Raw genomic sequence first — 23,954 nt, 5'->3', positions numbered from 1 at the left:
ATTTGATCGAACGGTGTAGATGTAACTGAAGGGGAAGACGCGGAATCGGGTGATCACCCTTTAGCGGCGACGCTATTACTGGCGACAGGGACCTTTAGCAGTGACTCTATCTAGAAAAGTGATTTTCTTGTAGTGAATTACTCTGTTTTTCTTCTTCTTTGTAGGATGCTAGAGAGTGTGAGAGGGGATTAATCGTGCTATAACCCTATCAATGTTCCTTTTATCAAAACTCTAGAATTTCAATACATTCTACAAAAAAAATTCAATAGATGATAAGAATAATCAATAAAATTAAAATAAAAATTGTACAATAAGATAGAAAAAATAAACATAGGGTTCGAGTTGCAAAGAAGGTGAGCTGATAGGTCAGGTTTGGCATCTTCGTCTTGGTGAAAGATTATAGAGAAGAGAATACAAATGTACCTCAGATGGCTATTTGAAAGAACCATCGACTTGGGGGTCTTTGGTGGTGGCAGCAAACAATGGTCACGTTAGTAAGATTAGAGTTTTTGGTGAGAGAGTTGAGAGGATACGCTTTTTAAAGAGATAGAGGGAGAACCTTGTAGAAGATACACCGAGCCATAGATCGTTTGATTATAACGCCATATTCTTCAATTGCATTATAGCCTTAACTTTTTCAAGATTCTTCATACTATTTGTTAAAATAGAAAGCACCAAAGATTTGAAGGCGATTGGAAGAAGATGCAAAATAAAATTGAAGCCCTTTCAGAAGCAAAATGGGTTTATTTGTAGATGCACATTGATGATTGATTTGGAAAGGATAAAGGATTTGAATTTGAGGGTGACACAATCAAATGGATGTGTATGTGTGATATTAGGAAACAAACACATATAGAACATTTATTGATTCTCTAATTTAATAGAATACATTAATGTAATTTAATTAAAAAAACACATAATAACATGCGTTTTTTGAAATAATTCAAAATTTTCGCATAATGACATGTGTCAAAAGGCTTAAGAATATAATAAGCGGTAGTAAAAAATTTTATTTATTAGGATATATATATATATATATATATATATATATATATATATATATATATATATATATATATATATATATATATATATATATATATATATATATTAGTGACATTAGCATCAAAGTATGTCCTCAGCTTCTCAACCTGTTAGTTGTTCGAAGTAGTAACAGCCATAAGATCAAAGACATGTTCATGTGGGGAGCCAAATACTCATCAATGGACAATATAACTTTTTTGGACACAAAAGAAGAAAAACGAAAGGGAATACACTATTGGTGAAGGAATTAATCTTGATAACAAATTTAGTAGCTAGATTATTGTATCAAGGTACATATATATGCATACTCACACAAAAGATAAATAATAGTTTTATATCATAACATATAATATATGTTTAAGAATCAATTAAAAAGTTTGGTAACTATAGAATTTAAAGCCTCATCGGCAATAATCTTATACATCCTATCAGTTGGATGAACTGCATCCCAGAATAAATATCTTTCTCGGTCAACACATGCACCCAATCCTCTACAAGTAATACCATATTCAAAAGTTCCTGTTCCACAACAACCCTTTGAAGTCTCTAGAAACCCTGTACATGAAATTATTTAATTCAAAATTTGAACTACACAATATATAATTTCATAAAAAATGGATTACTTAAAGTTGTCAAGATAAAACATTCAAACTTACCATATTTTCTAGGGTTTTGGGTTGCACTTAGAATGAGACTATAAGCATCAATATAGCCTGTTTTCATCCCTAATGATGTTTTTAATGCAACAAGTTCGTTCTTGATCTTGTTATTGAATGAAAGAGCAACATGGTTATATTCGTCGTCACATTTAGTTGTACCCTTTAATGTCTTCACTAAAGGCATACATCCAAATGGAATAACCCCAACAACCACCAATCTTCTTGCTCCTAGAGCATGCATTTTCTACACAAATCCATATTCAAGAAAGGTATTAATTCAATACAATATATAGATTACAAGAATTAAATCTAATAAAAACATAAGTAACTAAATGAACCTTGGCGTAATCGTGAAAGTTAGAAATTAAGTAATCTCCATATTGTTCCACAGTGTATTGGGCGCATCGTGTAGGCTCCACGTAGTAGTTTTGGAGAAAATCATTGGTTCCCATGCTCAATACAAAAACCGCATTTTTGATGGATTCTGCAGCTTTTTTTGGTCCTATCTTTAGGCTAAGTTGTCGTTTGTAATGTGCAAAATACTTCAATTGATGCGACAAACTCAACACATTCTTCACGTCAATAAAAGATAGATCGAATCAATATTTTGTACTAGTCGTTATAACCATAGTAAATTCAAACAACATAAAGAACGAGGCTAAAAATTGTTTCTTGCAAAGTAATCACAAAAAAAATAAATAAATAAATAAGCTTTATCGGTCATAAACACATTTAAAATGATTCCTAGGGTGGTAGATAGTGTCGGATATAAAAATGAGCATCTTCTAAAATATCTTAAAGTGGAAAAAATGGTATATTTAGAGATAGTCAAACTTTAATGCCAAAAAAATATAAAATAGGTTAAATTACATAAGTACAAAATGAGCTGAGTATATTTATCTGATTAATTATTTATATATTAGAAAATTAGGAAAAATGTTTTTATGTTTGCTTGATGGTATAATATACTAATTTTGACATGTTACCTAAAGATATATTAACTGTAATAAGTAGACATACCGAAACTTGAGCAGTGAGGTTATCATATCCGGAACCAGCGGAAGCAAAACTAACTCCATGCGAAAGATCGAAAGTTCTTTGTACTCCTGGCTCGAGATATGGCCGGATTACTTTCGTATAACCAAGTGCCTCAGCTATTCATAATATAATTTTAAAAAAAATTAATATGATTAGAGCATCCATTATGTCATTGTAAAAAAAAAAAAAAAAATTCCAGAAAACAATAAGACACCTTGAACACCCCGTTAACCACTTTTTAAAAAGTCAACCAATAATTAACTGCTTATAATCAGTTTTTTCGGAAAACAATGCAATTTCAGCCAATAAAAATATTAAAAAAATTAATTAAGGTGTCCATATTGCAATATGGGATGTCTTTTTAGTCAACCCTGAGTCTTGCTAATAAGACACCTCTTAAACACCCCATTGATCACTTTTTAAAAAGTCAACCAATAAACACACATTTAAAATGTATTTTGGGATTAGTATTTTTATTATATACTTATTTTATTAATATTTTAGTTTATAAATGATTTATTTTACTGATTTAGCTCAACTTATATTTAAAAAATATTTTTGGGATTACTTATTAAAATCAAACACTACACGGATTTATTGGGAGACATTCAATGTTAGCATTCCAATGTCATAAATAGAAAACGACGTTGCCCGGTTTCTTTCAGTTAATGCAATCCATTAACTGCCAATACAGAAGTATCAGGACAACTATCGGGTTTTGTAAACTTATCCAAAAGTAGGCATAGTTTTGCTTAAAAGTATAATTTCAACTGATGGCTACTATAACAACTTCAAAAATACAATATTTATTCTACCGATAATTCTTGTATTCAAACTAAAGGTTTTACGCCAATTGGCTAAACAACTTCTAATCAAGTATTGTTACAAACTTTTATCATTCTCTACCATCTTAGATAAATGAATTCTACATTTTAATTAAATTTTAATACTAATATATATTGTTTCATTTGAAAATAACTTCTTAACTAATGTCTCAAAATTCAAATTACGATGGATCATGCAAGAGTTAAAACTGGAAGTTAGATTACTTGGGCCTCCTTAGTTAGCAATGAAGGTCACCAATAGTTAAGCTACATCATGGGCCTACTTGAAAACTATCGATCCATTTAGATAAGTACAGATATTTTATACTTTGAGAGTTTGAGTAGATTTGAGTAATAAATAAAAAATGACAAACGACAAGAGTGACTCGAATTTATTCTACGATTTATCTATTACTAAACTGCATGGCCAAAAACCATGATATCGAAACAAATCAGTCATATTTTATGGTAATGTTCTTTTACTTTAATACTTAATTGCAATTCATAACAAAAAAAAATTATCTAGACTTTAAAAGTGAATACAAGAAAGCGTGTTTGAGATTATTAACTTATGTATTATTAAAACATATTTTAGGAAAAAGAAATTCATCAGCTTATACGATCGCAAAATACAATAAATTGATAAATTTTAGTAGTGCTTTGTTTAATTGCTTTTATACATTTTAAATGAGCAAGGTCGATAAAGACAAAAAAAGATTAATTGAAATATGTGTTGCTTATCAAGAAAAAAAAATCTTATGATTAAGTCACAATATTGTAGGTCGGTTTATAATTTATTTTCGAAATTTATTTTTTTGAAAAAAAGTGTGTTTTCATCATTTAGTTTGATAGGATCGTTTGTCATTTTGTATTGAAAAAAAAAAAAAGAATGTTTCATTCATTTAGGCAAAACATAAAATAATCGAGATTTTTTTTTTAAAAAATAAAAGTTGAAATTAAACCATAAAGTAAACCAAATTATTAGGACTTTAACAAAGATGTTCCCTAAAGAAAAACGAGGTTATGGTTTATATGGTTCTTTACAGTTATAAGTGATTTTTTTAGCTATATAACCATTTTTCAGACTTACAACAAAACAAATTATTTAAAATTATTTATTTAAATCAATAAATATTTTTAATTTTACTTAATCCAAACATTAAATACTTATTAAGAGTACCAAAATCACAATAAAGTAACAAACATCTTAACAAATAGAACAAAACAATAATTACCTATGAAATCAGTTGTAAGTCTTCCATTACTAAACCTCCCAGTAGGGTGCCCATCAATGAAGTCCATTCCATATGGCGGAAAATTACTCTTATCAGTTGTATCAAGACGATTGTTATTTCCTGGATCCACACTTGAATCACCGAAAACAAACACACCAGTCACATTATTCTTCGCTGCAATCTTTCGTAATTGCACAACATCAATGGCTTTGGAAGGTTCGAACATGATCACAACAAGAAATATCAACAACATGACCATGGATAACTTCATAGTCATGTAATGCATATTGCTTGTATTTAAATTCTTTATTTATTGCAAGATATAGAAGAGTGTAGAACAAAATGAGTGAGGGTTGTATGGAATATATAGGCCAACAAGGGCTCATTAATTGATGTTTGGTTTGATGATTGAAATCATTTTTTGTATTTTATCGTTTTTTTTTTTTTTTTTTTTTTTTTTTTTTTTTTTTTTTTCTATTGGGCATCCAACATTTATTAGCTTCGCATAGTTATTATATATGATCAGGTTTATCATTTAAAATTTATGTTTGATTGTAAGTGGGAAAACGAAGGCATGCATACGTTTACAAAGCGTGTATGGAAAATAGAATAAGACAATGTCGTTTTTTTATTTGTATTTTTGAAAGGTCTAAAACTATGAAATCTTCTTGGGTTAATTGTAAGTGGGTTATGTTATGTCATTGGTTAAAATTTAAAAAGCATAATGGCTCACTAGAGATGAAAGTAGGTCCAAACCCGGACCGGATGGCCCGGACCTGGAAAACCCGGAACCGGTTAACGGGATTTTATAGAACTGAAAATCGGACTGGTATATAGGAACCAGTTCCGGTTCGATTCAGGGTACGATACCAGGTAAAATGGGTCTAGAACTGGAAAACCCGGAAACATCAAAGCGGGTAGGTTAGAACCGGATAAAGTGAGTTTAGAAGCGGAAAATCCGGAAAAACCGAAAAGTTTTGGTAATTACTTACTATTTAGTGGGTTGAACTTTGAAAAATTTCATATTGATATCCCGACTTCGGGGGACTGTAACTCATTGAATATGAAACCAAAATTGACAAAATTATAGTCTAAAATTTATGTACAAATTCTAAACTACACTTTAGAAAAAAAAAACCGCATGTCAATCCGACTTTAAACGAATAAGATATGCATGTGTTATCATTTTCACATAATACAAAGTACAAAAACACATAGCTGAAAAGTTGAAATTTTTTAGTTTTGATATCCCGACTTCGGGGGGCTGTAAATTATTGAATATCAAACCAAAAATGACAAAATTATAGTTTAAACTCATGTACAAACTCTAAACTACAAGTTGGAAAAAACGACATGTCAATCCGACTTTAAACGGATTAGATATGCATGTTTTAAAACTTTCACAGAGTACAAAAACACTGAAAAACTAAAAACTTTCAATTTTGATATCTCGACTTTGGGGACTATAAGTCAATGAATATAAAACTAAAAATAACAAATTTATAGTCTAAAATCATGTACAAGCTCTAAACTACATGTTGGAAAAAACCGCATGTCAATCGGAGTTGAAACGAATGAGATATACATCTGTTAAAAGTTTCACAAAAACCGGTTCCGGCCATAAAAGTGGTTCTGGCTCCTAACACCGGTTCCGGTTTTTAGACCCAGTTTACCCGGACCCGATGGACCCAAACCCAGATTAATTACCCAAAACCCGAATAAAACCAATTTTTAAACCCAAAACCGGAACCGGTTCTATATATTTTGGTTCTAACGGTTCCGGTTCCGGTCTGATTCTGGTTCCGATCCGATTTTCCGATTCTAAATCTCATCCCTATGTTTCACTGCTTGGCTTTTACATGAGCATGATAATGATATCTTGGTCTTAAAATTACTCCATTTGTATTATAAATTGCAAAAATGATATATGTGGTTTGTTATTAGTTTTGGGTACGGTTTAAATCTTTTTAAAACCATAAATATTATATTTTGATATAATTTTGTTATTGATTTGTTCCCATTAAATTTAAAAGACTATTTTATTTTTTATATAATTATTTTTCATTTTACTTACTTATTTTAGTATAATTTCAAAAATTATATGGTTTTTCGTACAACCCAAACCATTTTAAACTAGTCCTTCTGACATAGTTTAGCGGCAAATTTGGTCCCAGTTAAATTTAAAATGAGTATTTTATTTTATAGGAAAATAATCTAATATAGTGATATAGTTTCGTTTTTTATACATTTAGTCTTTATTATAACTCTTGTTTAATATTAATAAAGGTATCTATTTTGTATTGTTCAATATATGTTTGATAATTGTGATCCAAAGATGAAGTCGAAAAATCAGATGTTTCTGCCGCCGACGGGGATGTGACAAATTTGTATCATAATATTGACTATAGAGAACTAGTACTTTATTAGGAAAGAACGATTATAGTCTAGAGCTTACTCTCTTAGGTTTATGTATATTCTTTAACCTACAAGTAATACGTACATGGCCGGTGTAGGACAAGGGCAAGCTGGGCAGTGGAACTTGGCCCAAAAAATTTAGGGGCCTTTTTGTTTCTATTTTTTTTTTTTTTTTACTTAGACGCTTCAATCGTTCTTCCTCCTTCGGCCTCCTTCTTCACCATCTTGCGCCGTAAGATCTCATGTTTCCAACGGACCACGATCACTAGTCCCCGATTACCACCATTATACCCTTAACCACGTCTAAATCCAAACCAACAATCACAACTCCAAGAAAACCAGTTTCAAACGCACCAATGGGATTACTCCTTTGACCCAATTACGCATCAATGTTCAAAACGATTCGATTCATCAACAAAAGCTTATCAAACTCCTGATTTCTTCAAATTAAACCAAGCTTGAACATCAATTCTAAGAAATTTGTAAGCCCAACTTCCTCTCCGCTTCTTAGAAATTGTTTCTTTTTAGTTTTCTGATAAAGATTGTGCAATTGATTCTGAGGTTTTTAATTGACTTTGATTTCGGTAGTATTGGGTAGTTGTAAATAACACCTCATAAAAAAAATGTTTTTATTAAGAACATGGCTCGTAACAGATGGTGTCCAATGAATGGCTTAAAATAACAATAAAAGTTTCCATGCCTGACACATGATACATTGATAACAATCAATTGATGTTATGAAAAGAGAGACAAACATGTCATTTATTAGAAATTCGGTTAGTTTGTTGGACAAATGGATATGATACAAATTTGGGATTTAGCGATTACAATAATGTTAGATTTTTGTGTACTAAAATCATATGAGCACCATTGATTCTCACTTTTTTACAAACAGTTGCATATAAGTCTCTGATCTAATTAACTTCTTATATATTTAGGTGATCACCTGCTACTACTATATATAGATCATTATGAAATACAAGAGTTTATTATAAATGTATAATATATGAGATTATGCACAAAAAAACGTAAACCTGCAAAGCAAAAACTGAATGAAGGTTAGTTCCTTGATTTCCCTTTGATATCCTTTTTGCATGAAAATTTATCCTGCTATATGCCTACATCTGAGGTTTTTTTTATTGACTTTGATTTCAGTAGTGTTGAGTTTATCCTTCTGTGATTTGAAGATAAGTCTGCTTCTCTAAATAACATATGATTCACACTTTCACATGAGAAAAGTAGATTTATGAAACTTATCGTCATTTAAAAAAACTTCAGTTTATATAATTTAATCCGTCACACGTTAGAGCGTAAGGGCCTTTTTTTGCGCCTAGTCCTGGGCATTTAAATTCTCAAGACCGGCCCTGAATACGTATTACTAATTATACTACCGAATGGCTACTTGCGGAAATGGTGACAGGATAGACATGTCGCTTGGATTGCTGGATTTCAAAACGACTATATGCTAAAATGATACTGCCATTCGACTGTCCTGACAGGTCGGCGCCTTATCAGCTAGACATGAAGTAACCAACAATAATTAATAAAACATATGAATACAAATAGATATAAGATATAAAGTCTAATATAAAGACTTAGACCCTCGATGAGAATACACCTAAAATTCAACCAGAATAGTCTTGAACTCAATGATTTAGATCAAATATCTGAATTAAAGTTTTATTGGTACATGAATCGTACCACAACTAAGTGTTGGTGCACAACTATATTTTATTATGGTCAGATCTTATGAACTATTTGACTTGGGACTAATATTTAAAGAACTAAATGCTTGAAGATTTAGAAAGACTTGAACAAAATCACAGTTAAGAACTCATTACTATTTAAATATACTAATAAATCAACCTTATTTTATAGGAGCCCAAAATGGCAAATTTTCAAGAATGGATAAATTTAGAAAATTCAAAAGAAGTACCTGCGAATCCTTTTCTCGGTGACCCTTATTTCCCAACATATATGTATCTAATACCTTATGATGATGGAGCTCCCGTACCAACCGAGAATAGTGAACCATCTGAAGAACCAATGGAGGAGGAAGAGTCAGTTGCCTCATCACTACCCCCCCTACCCGGCTACACACACACACTAAATGTTCTATATCGTCAATATCATGGAGGTCTGAGTATGAAACGCACAACACATAAGTCCATTCCCAATCGCGTAAAGATCAAGAAAAATCAGAAATAGACATCTTCCGATCTTAAGAGGATACGAGATAACCCTGCCTAGATAGCGGGAATGATAAATGAGTGGGTAACTGAGGAAAGAGTTACCAGTAGATACAAGGTTAGACAAACATCTCGAACACGTTCTCCACCTCATACATATATCGATACCTTGCCTTAATTATTCGAGCGTAGTATCAAGCTTGAAAAACTAATCCAAATTGTGAGCAATAGACTAGGTGCCATGGAAGGAAACACCATTCGGTCATCATCTTGGTTTTTGGTAGAGGGTTCGTCAACAATGGTGTAGCCAGAAGCAAGAATATAGATAATCTTAGAAGATTTAAACTTACCTCTAAGCTTATGTAAGATAATAATGTAATTAACCGATATATAAAGCATACTACTACAATTAAAGAGAAAATTATTATCCAAAGCTTTAAGATTTCTTTGCACTAATCCTTGTAATTACCAAGAACGACAAACAAGATGCTTCATAAAAATTTATACATTCTCACCAAATATGATAGGAAGAATATAATGCCTCCAAGAAGGAAAAGCAACCGACTTAACAATAATCAACCGCCTCCGGTGGTAATTCCACCAGTGGATCCAATAGTGCTTGAGCAAATAATAGCACAAAAAATCACCGAAGCATTGGTGAGTTATGAATCAAGCCATAACAACAATGGACACATAAATAACTCTCAAGGAAGTAACATAGGGATTGCAAGAGATTGCACCTACAAATATTTTTATGAGTTGCAAGTCAAAGAATTTCTAGGGAAATGAAGGAGTGGTTTGGTTTAACAAGATGGATTGAGAAGACAAAGTTTGTCTTCCAAATAAGCTTATGTCCTGATGATTGCAAAGTACGCTTTGTAGCTTGTACTTTTTCAGATGTCACATTAACATGGTGGAATAGCCATACAAGCACGATGGGCATCAATACGACAAACTCCTTCAATTAGGAGGAAATAAAAATGTAGCACCTGGTTCCTGGTACGTAAATCTTATTTGAGTATTTCTCTTCTTTTAGCCTTGGACTCGGCGAGTCACAGGTCTGACTCGCTGAGTAGATGCGGGACCCGGGACACATTTAAGTTGTCGACTCGGCGAGTCCATATCCTGTACTCGGCGAGTCACAACTGTTGAATGAAACCCTAAGTTTCAGGGGTTTGCACCCTATTTAAACAACATATCCCCCCCAAGCCAGCCCCCATTCACCCCCAGAGCTTCCAACCCTCGTTCTAAGTTGTTCATTTAGAGTTTGAAGCACTTGTTGTGTGATCTTGAAGGTTTTGAGGCAAAAGGGAAGTAGATCAAGAGGAAGGGAAGGAATCCAAGCATCTTTGTGCTCTCTCAGCAGTTCCTTTGAGGTATAACCCGTTTTCCCCATGTTTCTATGCTTATTACTTCATTTAAGTCATTCTTGAGCCAATCCCCAAGCTTGTATGTGCAATATAAGTCGTAATAAGTGGATTGGCCTCTAGATCTAGGCAAGAATGAGCTCCAAGAGCTCAGATCTGTTACCTTTATGGACCCATGTTGCTTGTTCACCCTAGATTTACTCTTTTGAGGCATTTTGAGCCCTAAATCCCTCATTGGTGAGTATCTACACGTAAAGTTGGAAACTTTACGTGTCATTCATGCTCTAGGAACCCAAATCTGTAAATGGCATGGACTGGATTCAAGCATAATCGACCATATAGTAATTGCATGGTAACGACTCGGCGAGTCGTTCATCTGACTCGGAGAGTCGGTTCGCGAGTCTCCGAGTTTGTCCCCTTTTCGTAGTGTCGAGTGAACAGTGAGTCACGGGGTGTGACTCAGTGAGTCGGAAGCTGAACTCATCTATGGAGGAACTCGGCGAGTCAATGCCCTGACTCGGCGAGTTCAAGGCAATCTCCTTAGATCAAGAACAGACTCGGCGAGTTGTTCATACAACTCGGCGAGTCGAAGTAGCAAGTGTTCTTCGGATGAAGACGAACTCGACGAGTTGTTCATACAACTCGGCGAGTAGGATGAAGGACTTGAATATCAGTTTAGAAGGAGAACTCGTCGAGTCGTCGCCTAACTCGACGAGTAGAAACGGGATTCAGGGCAATTGTTTGGGTAGGGACTCGGCGAGTTGGAAAGCCAACTCGGCGAGTCGGGTCAACTGAAAGTTGACTCTGACTTTGACTTAGGGCATGATCAGGGGTAAAATGGTCATTTTACCCAAAGGACAGTTAGCAGTGTTTGATTGACTATGTTATGGGAATTGCAGCCGGAGGATTTCCAGAGCAGCAGCAGCAGCAGTAGACAGTCAGTTCCCGATCAGATCAGCAGCTACTTCGAGGTGAGTTACCTTCCAGTAGCGGTGGGTCTACGACCACAATGCTGGCCCACCAGTAGGAGTCGTATGTTAGATGATTGTCTTTGTGATGTCATCTAGGTTTGCTACTACCTGATATGTTATGCTAGCATGATATGTTATATGAGATAGAAGTAGAGATCGGTTGATAGGACCGAAGGGTAGTCAGACACCCCAGAAATGTCTGACAGTACGTGATGATATGTTTGCATGCTGGCTTGTTATGTTATATGCGATAAAGGTAGTAAGAGGGGACTAGTCCCCGAGGATCGGTTGTTAGGACCGACGGGTTGTCAGCACCCCAGAATGGCTTGACACGGGTAGGATGGCACCCTAGAATGGCCGTACCGGGTAGTCAGGCACCCCAGAATGGCCTGGCAGTATGTATGTTATGTGTTTGTATGGTATGTGGTACGATGGGGGAACTCACTAAGCTTTGTGCTTATGGTTTTCAGTTTTGGTTTCAGGTACCTCCTCAGCTAGGGGAAAGGAGTCGGCGCGGTAGCAGCATGTCACACACACACTCTCTGGTTTCCGCATTTACGAGATTCTCTGGGATTTATACTCTGATATTTTGATTGGTTGTATGATTTGGCTTTTAGACATGGTTTACGTTGTGTCATGGTTTGATCAAACAATGTTTTTAATTATTAATGTTTTCTAAAGTAATGTTTTAAAACGAAATTTTTGGACATGAAAATTGGGTCGTCACAAGTTGGTATCAGAGCCCTGGTTTGAGGGATTCGGACACACCTTCGGGGGTGTCTGAACTCAAATCGAGGGATTAAAAGATTTTCTAAAAGAAAATGTTTTCTAAAAATTGAGAAAAGAGTTTCGAGAAAGAACGAAGTGTGTGATGTGCGCAACCGGCCGAGCTCAAGTAAGTATTCCCCAAAGTACCCATACAAGTTTATGTTATGTTTATCAGCTTTTGTAGAACAATATGCTAGAATAGGACTAAGGATCTAGGAGTGATGCCTTATGTGCCTGCTGTATGTGTTTCAGTTGTATGAGAATTGCATGCTAGATATTGAGTAGACAGTAAGTAGGATAGCCTGATTAGGTTATGCCTGATAGTATGAGTTTAGCACTTTATGCTAGCTTAGTTCCTGTAAGCAGATAGAGTTGATTGAGATTGCTACCCTTGTCTGAATGCTTCCTGCTTCGTGCTATGTGGAACTCTGAATAATGGGAGTTAGCTATTAGGCGAATGCGTCACGTCACATGTGTTCAGGGTTGAATAATCTTAGAGTGTCGGATTTGATCCTACTGCGCAGCTCTTGTTTGAGTCCAACCGTTGTAGGGACGAGTCGGGTACTCGAAGGATTATCTGAGCCTCGTCACATGTGATGATATTCGGGTAATGGCTAATTGGCATTACAAGGAGGCCTGCAGCAGCTGAGGACTGGATAGAGTAGAATCAGAGATTTCCCTAGGGCAAGCCTAGGATGAGTATAGCAGTGATCAACAGTAGTGAAAGGGATCTGGTGGAGTCGAGGCATTCCTTGAAGAAGGTACGGATAGATGTGAAAGGTAGTATGGACCCATACTACTAAAAGCAGAGGATCCGTACCCAAACCAAGGAAGGCCAAGATAAGACCAGGGAACTCGTAGGTAGCAGTGATCCCTCAGGAAGTATCAGTATCTCTAATGTTTGTTGTGATGTATTGCAGAATGGTGGTACTTCGATCGAGGCCGGTAGATGGCGGTTCAGGAAAGGGGTCAGGTTCCGAGCCGGTAGATGAGGGACTACGCGAGTTCATCGCGTCAGAGATCACTAGAGGCATCCTTGAGTCGAGCCCCATCCTCTTTGGGTCGATCAAGGAAGGGATCATGGAGTTGATGGAGGATCGCCTTCGGGCATTCCGGAGTGATATGGCATCTAGCCAGTCGGGATCTCGCACACTGTCCTTCAAGGACTTCAGGGGCAGTGGTGCACCGGATTTCCATGGGGTGAAGGACCCCATTGCTGCCAGGCGATGGATTGCAGACATCGAGTCTGTACAGTTGACTAGCTTCTGCCCCGAGGGGTCAAAGGTGAGGTATGCATCAGGGTGTTTACGGGACCGAGCCCGGGATTGGTGGGAGTCAGTGGGTGACTCGTTGGGAGCCGCAACTATCGAGGATATGACCTGGTCGGACTTTGTGACCAGGTTCAGGGCAGAGTTTGTGCCGGCTGTCGAGCTTCAGCAGCTGGCCAGGGAGTTTCTAGACATGAGACAGACGACGGAGACTGTGGCAGAGATCACCGCCAAGTTCTGGGAGAGGGCTTTGTTGGTGCCCCAGTATGCTGGTGACGAGGATATGAGGAGGACCCGTTATCATGATATGCTACGAGCTGACATCCAGGAGCATGTTAGCTTTTCGGCTTGCCCTACCTTGGACTCTATGATTGCCAGGGCGAGGGAGAGGGAGATAGATTTGGAGCACATCCGGAAACGGAAATCAGAGGAGGGTCAGACAGGAGGGGCTTCGAGGAAGAAGCCCAAGGCATCAGATGGTAGGCCGAAAGGCCAGTCAGGACCGAGCCGCTGTAGGAAATGCGGCAGGCCGCACGAGGGGGCGTGCAGGATGGGATCATCATGCTGCTACAAGTGCGGCAAGTCTGGGCACATCAGCAGGGATTGCACTGCTTCGGCAGCAGTTATTCAGATATCAGAGTTGCTGTGTTTCCACTGCAACCAGAGGGCCACAAGAAGGCCAATTGCCCCCAGTTGACAGTTTCAGCGCCGATGAAGGCGCCAGCTCCAGCGACCCTGCGGATCATGGATGGCCGGCAGGGCAAGGCAGAGGCTCCAGTGGTGAGGAGCCGAGCATTTCAGCTGACTACCGAGGAGGCACACGCCGCACCCGATGTGGTGACGGGTATGATTCTTTCCCTCTATCTCATTTTTATGATGTTATGTTATTGATATGTGCTCCATATGTATATGTATGCATTAGGATCGTTCCATGTGAACGGCCTTCCAGTTCAGGTGTTGTTCGACTCGGGTGCGTCCTGATCATTTGTTTCCCTTGCGCTTAGCAAGAAGTTTCATGAGTCATCGGGCGAGTTAGATTGCCCTTTGGAGGTGGAGATTGCTGATGATCGATCGGTGCAAGCATCGATGGTATTTCGAGATTGCGTGTTGCGTTTGTTTGAGGAGCGCTACTTGGTAGATTTGGTTCCCATTCCGCTGCGTGGGAACAAGGTGATTATAGGCATGGATTGGCTGAGCCTAATGGGGAAGTGATAGATTGCGCGCAGCAACTGGTGCGAGTCAGGACCCCAGGTGGGGGAGAGTTAGTGATTCATGGCGAGAGGCCACCTTGCGGACCCACTATATGTTCAGCAGCGAGGGCTAGGCGCTATCTTCAGCAGGGATGCGCAGGATATGTCGCGTATGTGATGGATACCTGGGAGGCGGGTAAGGCGACAGTGAGCGAGGTTCCGGTGGTTCGAGATTTTGCAAATGTTTTCCCGGAGGAGCTTCCTGGGATACCTCCGGAGCGACAGGTGGAGTTCAGGATTGACCTTGTTCCTGGTGCGGCCCCGATAACCAAGGCACCGTATCGGTTGGCTCCTCCTGAGATGCAGGAGTTGTCTACACAGCTGCAGGAGCTGTTAGACAAGGGATTCATTCGACCGAGTAGTTCACCCTCGGGAGCCCCGATTTTGTTCGTGAAGATAAAGGACGGGTCGCATCGGATGTGTATAGATTACCGGGAGCTAAACAAGGTAACGGTGAAGAACCGTTACCCGCTCCCGAGGATTGATGACCTCTTTGACCAGCTTCAGGGAGCATCTTGGTTCTCCAAGATTGATTTGCGTTCGGGATATCATCAGATGAGGGTCAGGGAGGAGGATACGCAGAAGACCGCGTTTCGGACGCGCTATGGCCACTATGAGTTCGTGGTGATGCCGTTTGGGCTCACCAATGCTCCTGCCGCATTCATGGACCTCATGAACCGCGTATGCAGACCGATGTTGGATCGGTCTGTGATAGTCTTTATCGATGACATCTTGGTTTATTCCAAGACTCAGGAGGAGCATGAGGAGCATCTGAGAGAGGTGTTGGAGACCCTGAGGAGGGAGAGCTTGTATGCCAAGTTCTCCAAGTGTGAGTTTTGGTTGCGCGAGGTGCAATTTCTCAGACACCTTGTCAACCAGGACGGGATTCTGGTTGATCCGGCCAAGGTTGAGGCCGTGATGAGATGGGAGGTTCCGAAGTCTCCATCTAAGATTCGGAGTTTCCTGGGATTAGCAGGCTACTATCGGAGATTTATTCAGGATTTCTCCAAAATAGCCGTACCCCTGACGCGGCTGACGAATAAAGTCGTGGTCTTTCGTTGGGGACCCGAGCAGCAGGCTGCGTTTGAGACGCTGAGACAGAGGCTGTGCGAGGCGCCGATCTTAGCCTTGCCAAAGGGCGTAGAGGATTTTGTGGTATACTGCGACGCGTCCATTTCTGGGTTAGGCGCGGTACTGATGTAGAGGGGGCATGTCATTGCTTACGCTTCGAGGCAGCTTAAGCCTCACGAAGCGAACTACCCGACGCATGACTTGGAGTTGGGGACGGTGGTTTTTGCCCTCAAGATTTGGAGGCATTACCTCTACGGGGTTCGATGTACCATCTACACGGACCACAAGAGTTTGAGGTACCTCATGGATCAGCCGAATCTGAACATGAGGCAGTGTCGGTGGTTAGATGTGGTGAAGGATTATGATTGCGAGATCCTCTACCACCCGGGGAAGGCCAACGTGGTGGCCGATGCGCTTAGCCGCAAGGCGGCACCAATCAGGGATATGTACATGAGGATGACCGTAGTGACTCCCTTGTTGGAGCAGATTCGGGAGGCCCAACAGGAGGCTATCAAGGAGGAACATCGAAAGAGTGAGCGTGTGGTGGGTCAGGTTTCCTCCTTTGATTATGATAGCCGAGGACTTTTGACACTACATAGTAGGGTGTGGGTACCGTATCACGGAGGCGTGCGCCAGATTTTGATAGAGGAGGCGCATAAGTCCCGATTCTCTATTCATCCCGGGGCGACGAAGATGTATAGGGATCTTCGTCTAGATTATTGGTGGCCCTGCATGAAGCGGGATGTGGCATGGTACGTTGAGCGCTACTTGACCTGCAGGAAGGTCAAGGCCGAACATTAGAGGCCACATGGCAAGATGCAGTCGTTAGATATTCCACTGTGGAAATGGGAAGATATCACGACAGACTTTATCACGAAACTTCCCAAGACTGCGCGTGGAGTGGATTCAATTTGGGGGATCGATTAACCAAGAGTGCTCACTTTATCTCGATTCAGGAGAGCATATCGGCCGAGAAATTGGTCGACATCTATATCAGGGAGATCGTGGCGCGGCACGGGGTGCCAGTTTCAGTTATCTCGGATAGGGATGTGCGTTTTACTTCCAGGTTTTGGAAGAAATTTCATGACGAGTTGGGCACTCGTTTGCATTTTAGCACCGCCTTTCACCCGCAGACGGATGGTCAAGTGAGCGGACCATCCAGACTTTGGAGGATATGTTGCGGGCATGCGTGTTGGATTTCGGTGGTAGCTGGGATACCTATCTTCCCCTGGCCGAGTTCTCCTACAACAATAGCTACCACGCGAGTATTGACCGTTCCCCATTTGAGATGTTGTACGGTCGGAGGTGCAGGACCCCGATATGCTGGGGTGAGGTTGGCCAGAGAGTCATGGGTAGCACCGAAGTGGTGCTCAAGACGACCGAGAGGATCCAACAGGTCCAGAGCAGGCTTCAGACTGCTCAGAGTTGGCAGAAAAGTTATGCCGACAAGCATCGATCCGAATTGGAATTCCAAGTCGGGGATATGGTCCTCGTGAAGGTGTCGCCTTGGAAGGGCGTCATGCGATTCAGGAAGCGAGGCAAGTTAGGTCCGAGGTTCATCGGACCATTCCGAGTCATGGACCGGGTGGGCAAGGTGGCGTATAGACTGGATCTGCCAGTCGAGCTCAGCCAAATCGACAACACTTTCCATGTTTCCCAGTTGCGGAAGTGCTTAGTGGACGATTCAGCAGTAGTGCCTTTGGAGGATATTCAGGTTGATGACAGCCTGAATTACATTTAGCGCCCAGTCGCAATCCTCGACAGGAAGTCGAAGGATTTGAGGAACAAGAGGGTGGAGCTAGTGAAGGTGCAATGGCAGCACCGCAAGGGTTCGGAATGGACTTGGGAGCTGGTGGACGAGATGATGGAGCATTATCCCGAGCTGTTTCAGGATCGAGCAGCAGACTTCGAGGACAAAGTCTAAAATAAGTGGGGGAGATTTGTAGCACCTGGGTCCTGGTACATAAATCTTATTTGAGTATTTCTCTTCTTTTAGCCTTGGACTCGGTGAGTCATAGGTCCGACTCGCCGAGTAGATGCGGGACCCGGGACACGTTTAAGTTGTCGACTCGGCGAGTCCATATCCTGGACTCGGCGAGTCACAGCTGTTGAATGAAACCCTAAGTTTCAGGGGTTTGCACCCTATTTAAACAACATATCTGCCCCAAGCCAGCACCCATTCACCCCCTAGAGCTTCCAACCCTTGTTCTAAGTTGTTCATTTAGAGTTTGAAGCAATTGTTGTGTGATCTTGAAGGTTTTGAGGCAAAAGGGAAGTAGATCAAGAGGAAGGGAAGGAATCCAAGCATCTTTGTGCTCTCTCAGCAGTTCCTTTGAGGTATAACCCGTTTTCCCCATGTTTCTATGCTTATTACTTCATTTAAGTCATTCTTGAGCCAATCCCCAAGCTTGTATGTGCAATATAAGTCGTAATAAGTTGATTGGCCTCTAGATCTAGGCAAGATTGAGCTCCAGGAGCTCAGATCTGTTACCTTTATGGACCCATGTTGCTTGTTCACCTTAGATTTACTCTTTTGAGGCATTTTGAGCCCTAAATCCCTCATTGGTGAGTATCTACACGTAAAGTTGGAAACTTTACGTGTCACTCATGCTCTAGGAACCCAAATCTATAAATGGCATGGACTGGATTCAAGCAGAATCGACCATATAGTAATTGCATGGTAACGAATCGGCGAGTCGTTCATCTGACTCGGCGGGTCGGTTCGCGAGTCTCCGAGTTTGTCCCCTTTTCGTAGTGTCGAGTGAACAATGAGTCACGGGGTGTGACTCAGTGAGTCGGAAGCTGAACTCATATATGGAGGAACTCGGCGAGTCAATGCCCTGACTCGGCGAGTTCGAGGCAATCTCCTTAGATCAAGAACAGACTCGGCGAGTTGTTCATACAACTCGACGATTCGAAGTAGCAAGTGTTCTTCGGATGAAGACGAACTTGACGAGTTGTTCATACAACTCGGCGAGTAGGATGAAGGACTTGAATATCAGTTTAGAAGGAGAACTCGTCGAGTCGTCGCCTAACTCGACGAGTAGAAACGGGATTCAGGACAATCGTTTGGGTAGGGACTCGGCGAGTTGGAAAGCCAACTCGGCGAGTTGGGTCAACTGAAAGTTGACTCTGACTTTGACTTAGGGCATGATCAGGGGTAAAATGGTCATTTTACCCAAAGGACAGTTAGCAGTGTTTGATTGACTATGTTGTGGGAATTGCAGCTGGAGGATTTCCGAAGCAGCAGCAGCAGCAGTAGACAGTCAGTTCCCAATCAGATCAGCAGCTACTTCGAGGTGAGTTACCTTCCAGTAGCGGTGGGTCTACGGCCACAATGTCGGCCCACCAGTAGGAGTCGTATGTTAGATGATTGTCTTTGTGATGTCATCTAGGTTTGCTACTACCTGATATGTTATATGCTAGCATGATATGTTATATGAGATAGAAGTAGAGATCGGTTGATAGGACCGAAGGGTAGTCAGACACCCCAAAAATGTCTGACAGTACATGATGATATGTTTGCATGTTGGCTTGTTATGTTATATGCGATAAAGGTAGTAAGAGGGGACTAGTCCCCAAGGATCGGTTGTTAGGACCGACGGGTAGTCAGCACCCCAGAATGGCTTAACACGGGTAGTCAGCACCCTAGAATGGCTTGACACGGGTAGGACGGCACCCCAGAATGGCCGTACCGGGTAGTCAGGCACCCCAGAATGGCCTGGCAATATGTATGTTATGTGTTTGTATGGTTTGTGGTACGATGGGGGAACTCACTAAGCTTTGTGCTTACAATTTTCAGTTTTGGTTTCAGGTACCTCCTCAGCTAGGGGAAAGGATCCGGCGCGGTAGCAGCATGTCACACACACACTCTCTGGTTTCCGTATTTACGAGATTCTCTGGGATTTATACTCTGATATTTTTATTGGTTGTATGATTTGGCTTTTATACATGGTTTACATTGTGTCATGGTTTGATCAAACAATGTTTTTAATTATTAATGTTTTCTAAAGTAATGTTTTAAAACGAAATTTTTGGACGTGAAAATTGGGTCGTCACAAAAAACGATGTTGTTAAAGGAGTACTATCTTAGAGATGAAATACAAAACCTTAAATAAAGAGTTATGGAACCTAAACATGAAAGGCTCTGAGATATATGTTTTATACAACTAGATTCAATGACCTTGTTGTGATGTGTCCGGGACTTGTAACCCCGAAATACAAGAAAATAAAGTGACACATTTGGGATCTAGCGCCACAGATCCAAGGAATGGATATCACATCAAACATTACAACCTATGACAGTACCAAGCGAATAGCCTATCGTCTAACCAACATGTAGATCTGAGGTTGATATATGGTAGAAAAGGCTGAACCTCCAAAGTCTAGGGCATAAAAGTGAAAATTTGGTGAGGGAAACAAAAAGACAATCATTCGGGACAGAACTGGAAGTAACAACCGGTTATGCAGTCACAAAAACAACAACACCACCCATGCCACCAAAGCAGTGTGCTAGAAAGAATCCATTGTGTAATCATTGCAACATGTCATCACCTATGTGACTATTATGTTTGCATAAAGTGCAAAAGATGGGGTATACTACCAACTACTATAAAAACACGGAACCTACAATTGTCAATTAGGGAATGAGAGGATCAGATACCCCTAATTGTTCAAATTCTCATCCACAAGTTAAATTTTGGGATGAAATTCTTTTAGGGGGGGGGGAGAATGTGACAATAGTCAGATTAAGCCAATGATAGTTAATGGTAAACATGACAAAACATCTGATGTAATAGGCATAATTTGTAATATATAAACAACTTTTAATGAAAATACAAATTTTGTAATTATAATCCAAAAGTACATGTCAACCCGATTCCAAAAATATAAAGAACATATAAACTGACTTCGTATGAAGAAGTTATGATTATACGAAGTTTCATGTTGACAAAGTATAGCAGTGTGCTACACAGAGAATAGAAATAGAGAGTGATTACTTTATAGCTAAAACAATATAAACGAGAGTTGAAGATCTCGTAAATACGAATCCGTCAATAAAAATACAATCGAGAACGGAGTTCATATGATGGAGTTATGCCTATTACACAGATTTTAATAGTGTAGACTCTATTGAAAAATAAATTTAAAATAGAGTAAGAACTATCTGTTGAGATCTAAAGGAAAGTTTTAGTACTCAGAAATATCTTCGCATGGATATAAAGAATGTCAAAAACGAAGCTTGTATGCAAAAGTTATGAATTTTTGAAGATTTGGAAAAATACATGTTAAAGGGGTGACATGGTAGCCCAAGAGCATGCCACATGGCAAATCATGGAGACTCCTAAGCCGACTCAGATCCAGCTCATCACGATGTAACAAGATGATTGTGACGACGTGACGAGTCACGATGACATCTCTTACACCAACTCGAGGAGAATTCGACATGTGGCAAAGTCAGGGTGATCCAAATCCTCACGACATGACACGCTCATGGTGACAATGTAACCAACCACCAAACTAACCCTATAAATAGTTCTCAAAATCAATTATTTTCATACAAAACGACTAAGATTCATCTTTATTTTCTTGAGATTTCTCTAACACTTGTGGCCGATCATCGCAGGTTTCTGACCTCACTCTGATGAAATTTTACAACGAATAGAGCACACTTTGAAAGTGAGTTCACAGTCCCACTTTTACCGTATTAATTTTTTCAGGGAAAAATATATGCACGTCATATATACAAATATTCGATGCTTTATAGTTTTTATATGCAACAAGAACGATTATTAATAATGTTATAACTTTAACCACTAGATAGTCGGGTTATCGTTATTTAGACTTATACAATTTTATTGGTTTTACATTGGTTAAAACTTAGAACCACTCTATATACAGTAGTTGTACTGTCCGTCTAGCAACGTAAGGTTTTAGACGCACACATTGTTAGCACCGAAATGTCTACATAAGGTGTTCTATCCATCAACTAAGATTGGAAATCTTAGTAAAATCTTCTAACTGTAAAAACTAATCACATGTGAGCGAGGGTGTTGATTATAGATCTAGGTTGACACCCCCACCCCGCGGTTTCTAGCTACAACCCAATGGTTTATGAAACACATCGGGTAACATGCCTTATTTTAACATAATTTTACATATAAACTATACCATTTCTTGTACGAAACTTCAATAGTACATATGGTTATTTTATGTTTTTACAAAGGGTAACATGCCTTATTTAATATAATTTCGTATTCAAAATATTTATATAAAAATGCATTTTGGTCATGGGAACGGTAAAAATTTGATATAAATCTGATTTACGTATATATTCACCAAATTTTAGACATTTGGACTTCAACAAATGATATTTCTAAACGACTTCAAATACCTTTTTACAACTCATTTATTCTTATATTTGTTTCTTAGAAAAAGGTACTCTTTTATAAATACTAGTTCACCAGATAAATTTTATAAAAACACATTTTGTTACAAAAGTACTTTGTGTCAAAACCTATAGAACTCACCAAAATTTTTTGTTGATGTATCGTAATTCATGTATTCTCAGGTTATTTAGCGGGTCTGAAGAGTTCACGTAGATGACTTCCCGATATTGTAGTTTATCATTGTAAACGCCAAATTGTTAGGTGTGTGTCGCGATTTAGCCATAGCCATTGTCAATGTAACTTTCATTTCTGTAATAATAGAAGATTATATTTTTTTGTTCAATATATGTTCAATAACTGTGATCATTGATTTACTTCGCGCACCTCGGCATTTCTGTCAGTGGCTGGGGGTGTGATAGCCCTCCCCTGATGGCAATCCGTGATCCGAAAGATAGTCGGATTTGGTGATTGCACTGGTCTAGAAGCGAGAAATGGACATATGTCCATCACATGGCCAACTTGATCACAGTAAAGACAAATCATGGTGCTCAGGAGCGAAACCTGCTGACTACACTCCTTCGCATAATACCCTTCTCTGTCATATTTGTGGCACCTAATCGCTGATCAGCACGCTCCCTCATGCACCTTCCCGCACCTACCAGAAGTGGAGCCCCTCTGGCCTCCAGATCGTGAATTAGCGGGCTTAAACCGCTTCAACGTTGGTTGAGTGTAAACTAGGGTATGCCTCATCACTCTCGTATGGGTCTCAATCTCAATCTCTTTCCTCCATGTGAACGACTATAGCTATGAGAGGGAACGATATTGTTTAGTCGACACAAACTCTCGAACCTTATTCTTGAGCATGATCAAGTAGCAGGACATCTGGGCCTGCTCCCGAAGCAGCATAGTCGAGGCAGAAAAGGGCTCTCTTAGTAAACATCTTGGTGATCTTTGTCACCAATTCTTTCGTCTACTTCAACGACAGATACTTATAAGCTAGCCTCTCCCTCACGACCAAGGGAACATACTCAATGCAGAACATATTCATGAACTGCTCCCAAGTAATTGCGGCCTTCTTTGCAGGAGAATAAGCACTGGTCAACTTCCAGTAATACTTCTCCCCCAAGCATAGAAGGTTTAATGCGAACTTGACCTTCTGATCCTCCGCGAATGAGCATGTAAAGAAATAGTCCTCCATATCAGATATCCATCTCATGGAAATGATTGGTTCCTTGACTCCATCGAAATCCGGAGGCTTCGTGTTGCTGAAGTCTTGGTAATGCATCATCCTTCTCCCCTATAATCCCGCAGCATCAACGACAACAGTGTTCGTGACAGTAGTAGCCTTAGTGACGACAACATAACGCTCATCAAACAAATTGATCATAGCGGTCTTGGAAGTCCCAAACCTCCTCCTTTACTACCATAGTCACCTAAGTAATGACCATCTTACGAATCTCATCGTC

General features: G+C 39.6%; 1 protein-coding gene across 1 annotated transcript; it reads right to left on the bottom strand.

Annotated features, from left to right (window-relative positions):
* Window positions 1-1,297: 1,297 nt before the first annotated feature.
* LOC145049299 (GDSL-like Lipase/Acylhydrolase superfamily protein) lies at window positions 1,298-5,142 on the bottom strand. Its single transcript, XM_078997728.1, has 5 exons — window positions 4,801-5,142; window positions 2,724-2,857; window positions 2,042-2,275; window positions 1,701-1,947; window positions 1,298-1,599 (listed from the first exon to the last, which is right to left on the bottom strand). The coding sequence occupies exons 1-5, from the start codon at window positions 5,084-5,086 to the stop codon at window positions 1,409-1,411; spliced, it is 1,092 nt and encodes a 363-aa protein (XP_078853854.1). The 5' UTR covers window positions 5,087-5,142; the 3' UTR covers window positions 1,298-1,408.
* Between the last annotated feature and the right edge of the window lie 18,812 nt (window positions 5,143-23,954).

Source organism: Lactuca serriola, chromosome 1, assembly GCF_051521515.1.
Source record: "Lactuca serriola cultivar US96UC23 chromosome 1, Lser_US96UC23_V15, whole genome shotgun sequence".
NCBI lineage: Eukaryota > Viridiplantae > Streptophyta > Magnoliopsida > Asterales > Asteraceae > Lactuca > Lactuca serriola.
The sequence above is the reverse complement of the archived record's forward strand: the minus strand, read 5'-3'. Positions and strand labels throughout refer to the sequence as shown.